This window comes from Phalangium opilio, unplaced genomic scaffold, assembly GCF_054372755.1.
Source record: "Phalangium opilio isolate 3A_F unplaced genomic scaffold, DU_Popi_V2 ptg000194l_1, whole genome shotgun sequence".
Classification (NCBI taxonomy): Eukaryota; Metazoa; Arthropoda; class Arachnida; order Opiliones; family Phalangiidae; genus Phalangium; species Phalangium opilio.
Genome location: NW_028324212.1, coordinates 1 through 10,990, shown reverse-complemented (window position 1 = coordinate 10,990; position 10,990 = coordinate 1). Strand labels below are relative to the sequence as shown.

General features: G+C 37.6%; 1 protein-coding gene across 1 annotated transcript; it reads right to left on the bottom strand.

Annotated features, from left to right (window-relative positions):
* Positions 1-339: 339 nt before the first annotated feature.
* On the bottom strand, positions 340-3,124 carry LOC149622110 (uncharacterized). Its single transcript, XM_089853547.1, has 6 exons — positions 3,098-3,124; positions 1,410-1,504; positions 1,307-1,349; positions 1,063-1,242; positions 695-1,003; positions 340-492 (listed from the first exon to the last, which is right to left on the bottom strand). Exons 1-6 carry the CDS (start codon positions 3,122-3,124, stop codon positions 340-342), a joined length of 807 nt encoding a protein of 268 aa, XP_089709673.1.
* Between the last annotated feature and the right edge of the window lie 7,866 nt (positions 3,125-10,990).

Here is a 10,990-nt window from a genome sequence, read left to right as displayed (position 1 = left end):
GTAAAGCTTTTTCCGCTTCGTAGGCGTGAAGGCAAAAATATTCCAGATGAGTAAGAGTGGCAATGAAGACGGCTTTCCCTCGATTGAATACGTCGTCGTCGTCACCCTTTCTTCGTTTGAATTTTCTGAATCTTCTTTCGTATTCTAACACAACTTCTTTTCGGATCCTCTATTTATAGAGAAAATAAATACCAGTTTTACGAACTTGAAAATAAGGACCTTCATTTTCTACCTTAATATATGTGAAAAAGAGACTGAAATAACTAGAAAAAACTTTTAATTTTACAGCAACTAAAGAACATTTTAATACTTGCGTAATCAAATTTTAATGTGTACTTGCTAAAGTCTTTGCGTTTTTAAAATTGTTTCTAAATGTCGAGACTTTTCGCAGTCGAGATTTATAATCTGTTGTGATCTTTTTCCATGGGATTTTGGTGTCGGGATCATAGCTATCGAGAATCTTAGTGTCGGTAATATGTCCATGAGTCCATGCTAATCCAATCTCCAACCAATATAAATTTATAAGGTTTTATTGTTTCAACATATACATTCTCTTAAAGACGATATAGAATGGCAATAGATTAAAACAAGGAGCAAAATCAAGGATTTCTAGGTTATATATCACTGATTCTGATACATTGTATACCTTGGTATCCTCGAATATAACTTCTTGTTCCGAAACAAAGATTCATACCCGCATATCCTGCAGCGTGCTAGGATTAATAACAATCCGTATGCCTGGGTATTTAAATATATCGTCCAAGTTATTTATGTTGCGATCAATGTCCACTGTCAATTTGGTCGACAAGTGGGCTTTGAAGACTTCCACCAAAATGATACCGCCGACGAAGTAGGTGGCCAAGATAGCCTTCTTGGCAGCTTCGCATCTGTTCCGGAAATAGTCAGAGAGCAAAACAAGAGGCCTGCTTAATCTCGGCACGAAACGGGTCGCAATCGCCATGAAATTGAACACGAAGAGAAAAAGAACGATAATCGTCCACACCTTCGAAAGACAGAGTTCTTACTAGATAAATTCTCCTAATGATGAAAATATGTACACACCTCCGGACAAAAGACCTCAAAGATTCCACTAAGTGATATTTGGTAATCGGCTTCTTGGAAATAAGACAGCATGTTCGACTCGTAGAACCACTTCGGGTAGGTAAAAGTTCGATTATGCCTCCATAAGGACGCCAGAGTTTTAGAGTTAACTGTTGACCCTCTAAGATAAACGTCTCCATCCTAAATCAAATTTAATGTAATCGAAATATTTCCTCATACTTTTCAATCCGAAAACCAAACTTACCGTCTTAAAAATATCATCACTGGGAATGTACGTTACGTTCAGTCTACCAATATTCAACGGTTATCTTATGCTAAAGTAATCTGGTAACATTTTCAAATTTTACCTGCCATTAGGATAATATAGAAATTCCAAAGAGAGCCTATCCCCTGGGTGAAATTTTCCAATGTCAAAAACTTTCTTCTCAACGTCATAATCTTTCTGAAATAATATTTTACATTTCATTTTTCAACTCGATAAGATAGTGATGATATCGCCTCGAGTAGTAATAGGAGCGCATTCTTATTATTGAAGCGTTAACTACGTGATATTGTCCAATTTCAAGAAATCAGCTCGCTATATAGGTTCATTACGGTACACAACAATTTGGTCTCGCCGATTTGGTCTAGGGACAAATTGATCTCAGGACAATTAGGTCTCGAGACAATTGGGTCTTGGGGCAAATGGGTCCCGGAACAATTGCGTCTCGAGACAAATTGGTCCAAGAATAATTAGGTCTCGGGACACGACAGTCTCGTTTAAAAAAATGTCCCTTCAGTATGTTTTTAACCAGCCAAATTTAACCGAACCAAACGTAACCAACCTTGCCTTACCAAATCTAATATAACCAAACCGAACCTAAACTAACCAAACCTAACCCAACCTTGTTTGGAGGTAAGAAGATTATTTATATGAGTACTAGCTGTTGCCCAAGGCGTCGCTCGCGTGTAATAAGAACTTCCATCAAAACGATATAAAGAATGGGTAGATTTTACTGATGACTAAAATTTTTGTAGCAACCTAGGAGCAAAGGAACTCGGCGTTGCCCGTCGGGATATTTTTTTATTATATTCCATGCGGACATAATTCCATAAAGAAGGGTTTTTAAGTTTGTGGCCGTCATTTAAAAAGATGGCAACAAGTCGAACCTAAAAGACCATTCTAAAGGTACTAAATATTTTTGAATTTGCTTCAAACACGCGACTTTGTTGCATAGAGAAGTTTTTTTACATTTCTGGTCGCCATGTTTTAAAATGGTGGCGGATTGGAAAAAACTTTCTTAGTACGCGCCTACTACATATGAGTAACGTTTCTGCAATTTTGACCCTTCTAGGGCAAGCGGTTTGGGCTGGGCGTTGATTATCAGTCAATCAGTCAGTCAGTACTTTGATTTATGTTGATATAGATTCAAAACCCCCCTCTTAACACGAACAATTTATAAGGAATAATAGAAATATTTTAGAAAAGGTGGCAGCTAATTAATTGGAGAATATTTTGGAAAAAGTGGCATCTAATTAATAGGACAATATTTTGGAAAAGGTGGCAGCTAATTAATAGGAGAATATTTTGTAAAAGGTGGCAGCTAATTAATAAGAGATTATTTTGGAAATGGTGGTAACTAATTAGGTAACCGAATAATCACGAGACCAAACCCTATCGAGACCAAATAATCACGATACCAAATAGTACCGAGACCGTAAAATTACGAGACCTAATAGTACCGACATCAAAAAGTCCCGAGACCAAACAATCACGAGACCGAATGGTCCCGCGCCAAATCAGCGAGACCGTTTTTTCGTGTTCCGGGTTCATTATACTTGGTCTTTAACACCATGTGTACAATTTGTCTATTCTCACACTTGTGGAGAAATATATGGTATGTGATTTATATATAAAGCATGCTGCGTCATGTCTATTGTTCCCTCAACGGTATAAATTCCGTTTAGTTTCACTTTCAAATTATGTGACAAAAAAGAGCATACCGAGGCGCTTCAAAGTAAGATACAGGTGCATTAACGCATAATTAATACTTACTCTTAATATCACGACCCTCATGGACATATTTGAGTCGTAGGGAAATCAGCAACGACTTGTTTGTCCTCGTTCTTTATAAAAAGGAAATTCAAAACGATTTCCGAAACATTTCAAAGCCTAGAAAGAGGCAATTGGAGAACTACCTTTTCTAATGCAATCCACCTTTCGAAGTAGAGCGGTGTTTTTGTTCGCAATGATAGCGTTCTTTAATAACATGTTTATTGACGTACATGAAGTATTGCGCTAGTAATTTCCCCACGATTTAGAATCTCGCTAATGGTGTGTTGGTTCCATTAGAGAAACAATCGGAATCGATACTCTACATTAAATTGCATGATTTTTAATTTTTTCCTAAACAATCTCTGTTTATTCTTTAGTTACCCTGAAACCCGGACAAATCGATTCGACCCAGTTTTACTACAGAGAAAGAAATATTTGGCAATCAAAAGGACAGTCGGACGAAATGGACCATTCGTTGGACTGTAATTCACAAGAATATGGCCAACAAAAGGAGTGGCGGCCGAACACAATTAGAACCAAAATAGGGTTGTAGAAATACACTTAAAAATGATGTCGGTGAACAAGTTGCATTGGCCTCAAATAATATCTTCTTTTCAAAATAGAAATGTTCTTTCCGCTGTCGTTACAAACAATACCAGAATTAAGAAATAAAAAGAGATTCTAATAAAAAGGACATAAAACTAGGCCAAGCTTCGCTTTGAAACTGCTACATCGTAAAGAGTTATGCGTTAACATGTACTGTACAGCCAAGTTTTATATTAGGTTTTTAATTTTCAGTCGAATTTGTAATCTCTAATGGATCCATTAAGCGAGGAACACACAAGCGTATACGTTCGACAGAAACGTAAACATCGACGTAAAAAGGAGTTGAAATTGTCTCAACTTTTTCCGACGTAAAACATTTTACGCTAAGCTCCAGGCTATCAGATGCTCGATCCGTACGAGGTTTTATTCGCAAAAATGGCGGAGAAAAAAGCAGAGCCTAGAAGAGCGCTGATTTGGGGCAATTTATAGGGAAGGTTAGAAGTTTTCCATATCTTTTTGACAAGGTACTTTTATTTCAATGATACGATTTTCGAACAAACTATTTGGCAATACATTAGGGCACGGTAAAGTTTATCAGACTCGTAGCATTAATTTCAACCCTAAGCCTCGGTCTAATCTATGAGCATATGAAAGGTCCGCGGCTAATCCTTTTTCACCAAAAGAGACTAATGATTGATGTCGCTGTATTTGAAATTCAACACCGCAAATTAGGTTTTTCGTTTGCGTTTACGTGTTCAAGTGCGATTCAGATCCAGAAACGTAAATGTAAAAGGAATATAAAATAGTTTACTTTTACTAGTTTTTAGTACTATTCCGTGAAATGTTTACGCATGTGTGTTCCTCGCTATAGGGAAACAATAGGGGTAAAAAAATGGACTCTATTTCCACATTTGTGGAAATTTACTTGGTATGTGAGGATTTTACATTTCATCCAGTGTCAAATTTCATTGTTTCCTCAACGTCATAGAATCCTTTTAGTTTAAAATTACTTCATAACCAAGGCGCTTCGAAGGAGGAAACCGGTGCATTAAGGCATAAGTAGTATTTAATCTTAGTCTAACGACCATCATGGACATATTTGACCAGTCGTTGGAATGTCGGGCTGACGGAAACACCGACTAGTCGACCCGACCCAGTTTTACTACAGAGAAAGAAATATATGACAATCAAAAGGTCAGTCGACCCAATGGTCCAATTGTTGGTGTTGGAACTGAACTGAACTGAACAGTTATCTTCGCTATAATCACATGATAGAGATAAAGAACCTTTGCACCTAACCCGAGTTTAGGATTAGACTGAATTAGTGATAATGCATCACTCTCACTCTCTCTCTCGATCGGTTCTCTACCAGTGAGTCTCCCTCAGGATGTGCTTCTCGTGTGTAACGCTAGGTAGACCTAGTATTGTAGTAGGACGTATTCAACTATTTGTAATTATAACCAGTATGTAATAACAGTAAGAGTGCTTTCCCGAAATGAAGAACTATGACTAACTTAACTTAAACTGAATAATAATAAACTAATATGGTTTTATATAATCCGGCGTCATTACTTGAATATTAATTTAACATGGTAGCAGAGCGTGGTTCGCGCTATTTAACGGTATTCAACAAATATTTAACGTGATTAATGGTAATTACGCGGTAATAAACAGTTTACGCGGACGGAGTCAACGTATATAGCCGAGGCTTAGCGACGAACGGGGCAGTAAAAATCAGTGCGGCAATCCGGTACAACGTGGAAGTTAGGGTTAGAATACCCAGACCAAGTGTGTCAGCTAATCGAGGAATGGAACTGTCTTGGACAAGTTAAAACATGCTCACAACAAGCAACCAAGGAAGAGCGACTTAAGAAACAAGAAGCCATACAACAGAAGACAAGAACAGGGCAAACAACGGCGGTGAGTTACACATAATAAGAAGAAACCTAAGACTGAACAGTGTGCGATAATAATTATAATTTAAGTATAATAGTAATGGTGATCTAAGTATGAACTGATGAACATTTAATGGAACATTTTAACCATAATTTAATAATAATAATAAGACCATTAAGTAAGAATCATAGCTTGTAAACAGAAATAAGCCAATCATAAAACCATTTGAGAAGTTAAGGAGTACTAGGGAAGTTAAATAAGAAGGGAGTTAATAAGCATTTAAAGATTATTATTAGAGTATTATATGACATGATTAGCTGGCAAATTAAGTAAAGTAAAGTAGAGAATATTTATAATTACAATGGCCGATTACGTAGAGACTAACAACGCGGGCAATGCTCTATCATTTCGAAAATTAAATGATTGCAATTATGAGACCTGGAAGCGCGATATGCGAATGGCATTATTAGACTATGGTTTATGGGGATTCCTGGATGGAAAAGAAAAAGAACCAGATGCATCAGCTTCAGAAGACGCGAAAACAGAATATCTTAGAAGATCGCAGAAAGCGTTATCAAAATTATTATTAGCGTGTGATGACCCCCACAAGAGTATTATAGAGAAGTGCGATACAGCGAAGGAAGCGTGGGATATTTTAGCAGGAATATATGAACCCAAATCAAAAGCGCGTGTGGCAGACTTACGATCAGAATTTATAAGCTGTCGATATAAGGGTGGCTCAATGGCAACACACTTAGCAAGTTTAATAGTGATAGCAGATAATTTGAAAGCAGCGGGTTTACAAATATCGGACATGGAAATAGCCTTCCAAATGTTACATAAACTACCAGAAGTTTATAGGCAAATCAAGACTTTAGCGTATCATTGGCCTGATAAAGATTTTACTCCGAAGAACGTGAAACAGTTGCTAATATCAGAATATGATAGGCAAAGGAGAGAAGATTGTGAAGATGATTATGAACAAGCCGGTTATTCATCTCACTCGCAACATAGAAGTAGAGTTAGGACTCCAAATAACTTGAATCAGCCGAGGCCCAATAGAAGTAATAGTCGCAAAAGAAGTCAATCAAGGAATAGGATTAATAAAACTAAGATAATATGTTTTAATTGAGGTAAAGAAGGACATTATGCAAGAGATTGTTGGTCAAATAAAACAAATAAACAGAAACATAAGCAGTCAAGCGACAATGAAAGTAGACGAGCTCATTTCGCATCAGCCTTACTAGCGATAAAGGATTAGGAAGCCTGGATATTTGACACAGGAGCTTCGCATCATTTTTGCCATAAGAGGGAATGGTTCTCAAACTATAAACCAATAGAATCATCAGTACAAATAGCTGAGGGTGGAGCTAAAGCTATAGGCATAGGGACTGTCGCATTATCAATTAGAAATGGACAGGAAATAATTGATTTGATAGATGTCATACATGTACCAGGGTATAATAGAAATTTATTATCAGTAAGAAAATTCGATATGAATGGATACAAGACTATCGTGGAAAATGGAAAAGCAAAGGTATACGATGAGAAGAGGAAATTCTTCCTGAGCGCCAGGTTAACGGAGGAGAATTTATACGTCGCAGATGTCAAAGTACATATTGATGAACCAGAACAAGATAGTAAGCAGCACATAAGCACCTTAACAAGTCAAACGCATGATATAATGAGATGGCACCAACGATTAGGGCACCCTAACGAAAGAAAATTGAAGGAATTACACGACAAGCATTTAGTCAAAGGCATACCTAAATTGGATGGGGATTTAGGCGTTTGTCAACCTTGCCGATTATCAAAAGCTGCGAAATATCCGTCTCGAACAAGTGAGAAAATTAAAACCACACAACCATTAGAAATAATACATAGTGATGTATGGGGACCATCACCTATAACGTCAAGATGTGGTGGCAGATATTTTATTTCGTTTATCGATGACTATACAAGAAGAGCTACGATTTATATTATGCAAACGAAAGATCAAGCGTACGACAAATTTCAAGAGTTTAAACGATTCGTAGAAAGGCAAACAGGCAAGGACATCAAGGTCTTACGAACAGACAATGGCTTAGAATACTGTAATAGGCAATTTGAGAATAATAGTAAGAAATTGGGAATACAACTCGAAAGAACCAATACATACACTCCAGAAATGAATGGCACCGCGGAAAGATTCAATAGGACAATAACAGAAGGCATTCGTACGATGTTAGAAGATGCAAAATTACCTTTGAAATTATGGGGCGAAGCTGCAATGGCGTTTACATACCTGTACAATAGATTACCTCATGACAAACTTAAAAATCAAGTTCCTTTAGAACGATGGATGGGAAAGAAACCAAGTGTACGACACCTTAAACGAAATGGATGTACGGCATTTGCATTGATACCCAAACCAAGAAGAAACACACTACAAAACAGATCAAGAATTGGTGTTTTCATTGGGTATGCAATTAAAACTAAAGGATATAGAATATGGTTTCAAGACAAGATAATTGAACTGAAACATGTATCATTTGACGAAGATAAATTGGGGATACAGGAAGTTAACGCGAAGGTTGAAATAGTAGAACACTATGATGAAGAGTGTTTGGAACCAGCAAAGACCAAGAAAACAGTACGATTTGCTGATGAAGCCGAAGAAACATCTGATGATGAATTCGAGGACAGTATGGAACAATCTGTAGAAGACAATATGGAAGAAACTAGCCATGAATCTGATGATGATGAGGAAGGGTCACATTCCGAAGACCCACACGTACCAACAAAGAACACGTGAAGCCCAAGGAGAAAGACGAAATGGTCACATTTCATTTCCCAGACCATAAAGATAACATGGAACCTCAGAAGAAAGAAGATAGATTCCCAGATAAAGAAGAAGATTTAGAATTACCAAGAGGATGGCGAAGAAAAGAAGTACCGAGAACATTTGGGCCAAGAATAGATGTCTACTACATCACGGATGAAGAGGAAAGGTTGAGATCATATAATGAAGTGAAAGCTTGTTTACGCCAAAGAGGGATCCAGCATGACATGACTAAATTTTCATTTAAGCCTAAGGCAAATCACCAGGCAAGATATGCCAGAGATATGTTAGGAAATATTGAATTCCATTGTATGACCATTCCAAAGACGTATGAAGAAGCCATAGAGAGTGAAGACAAAGATAAATGGGAAGACGCCATGGATATGGAATTACAAACAATTGCAAAACGAAACGTATATGATCTAGTGAAGAAACCAGAAAACCAACATATTATTGGAACGAAATGGGTTTACGCCTTGAAACAGAATGCAAACGGCGAAACTATACGGCATAAAGCGCGACTAGTAGCCCAAGGATTTTCACAAGAATTTGGATCAGATTATACGACGACGTATGCGCCAGTTATCAATTTTGCACTTGTAAGAATTTGCGTAATCATATTTATCCTATGTTTGGGATGGACTCATACACAACTAGATGTAAAGAATGCATACTTATATGGCGATTTAAAAGAAGATATATACTTAAGGCAACCAAAGGGTTTTGTTCAATCAGGAAAAGAACAGTATGTTTGGAAATTAAACAAGGCGTTATACGGGTTAAAACAAAGCGGTAGACAGTGGTATGAACAGTTAGACAAAACATTACATGATTTGAACTTTAAGAAGTTACAAGGTTGTAATTGTATTTACCATTATGAAGATAAGGGGATACTACTAGTATACGTAGATGATATCATAATAATAGCTAAAAATAACCAAGTAATGAAGGAAATAACGACAAGACTTGAATCCGAATTCGAAATAAACAACCTTGGACCATTGCACTATTTTCTTGGGATAGAATTTGAATTTCACACGAATGGCACAGCATATATACATCAAAAGGGATATATTGCTAAAATAAAAGAAGCATGGGATATGGAACTAACCAGAATCTATGAAATACCGGTACCAGTTGGCGTTGTATTCTCAAAACGACAATGTCCACCTGATGGGCAAAGAGTAGACTTTCCATACCGACAACTAATAGGAATATTGCTATACATAGCACAACGTACAAGACCAGATATAATGCATGCGGTAATTAGCTTATCAAGATACTCGGAAAATCCAGCCAAAATACATTGCGATCATCTAACAAGAGTATTGAAATATGTATTTGATACTAATGCTTATGGATTGAATTATAACGCATTAAGCTATTTAACGGTCGACGCTTATACCGACGCATCCTATGGGATGGATTTAGATGATGGTAAATCAACCACAGGGTTCATACTAAATGTTGGCAATAATCCAGTTCAATGGAGAACTGTTAAACAAGACATAGTCGCATTATCAAGCACCGAAGCTGGGTTCGGATCATCCCCGAATTTATGACTCGTGACGTATTTCTGTCGCTCCCTGTTTTTGACTCGCCTTACATTACTAATGCAACAGGTGTGTCGTTAAACGCAGCCCTTCATGGTTTCTACGTACGGTCCGGTTTATGTTGCATACAGGACTTTTTAGATTTGAATGGTCACTTTGTGCCTTCTCATATTCTCTTCTCTGACGCGCGCCCCACACGAGTTATGTTGCTTCAACACCGTGCTATACAAACCACTTTGATACGACTATTCCCCCGTGTTTTCGGTGCTCGCGGGATACTCTCCGACAACGTTTTTGGGCTCTCCACCGTTCCAGTATTTGAAGCAGAATGTCCCACTCACCTTGGTGTAGTGAGGGTGATGCTTAGAGACCGTCCCTCTTCCCGTGATATTTACCGTTGCCTTATAATAAAGACTTTTAGACTAACACCTCCAGTTTCAGTGGTCCGTCCCCCCCCCCCAGATTTGCTTTTGACGTGGGGTGTAGCAAAACTTGCACCCTTTAATACTCGGTTCGAACACGCAGTGCAATGGCGCGCTTTACATGGGGCCTTACCGTATCCATCGAGACTGGCCCATATCATTCCGGATGTGTCTCCACATTGTATTTTTTGCCCTGCATGGGTACTTTTGAACACTCTTATTTTGACTGCCCAGTGGCTATTACAATATTTAACTCTTTGATAACGTGGGGTTTCCACCTTAAACGGACACGAACATACTATCTCGGAAGTTTTTTACCTAGTATGCTCCCCCGGCAATCATTCCTTTTGTAACCTTGTTTTTCTTATTGGTAAGGTTGTTCTGAGAGACTTGTTTCTCAATATTCGCAATGGTGACTTTCACTCCCAGAGTTTTGAGACATTTATTGCTCAAAAAATTTTCTCTTGTAAGATGCGTACCATAGCGCGTTATAAGGCTAGGAGCAGTTTTGCTACCTTACAAGGTCCCGATCATATTACTAGTTTTGACGAACAATGGGGCATCAACCCTTTATAAAACACTGATAGTACTCTTATTTTCTTTTCATTGTAATTATATTTATTAATAGTATTTCTTTTCATGTATAATTTATAGA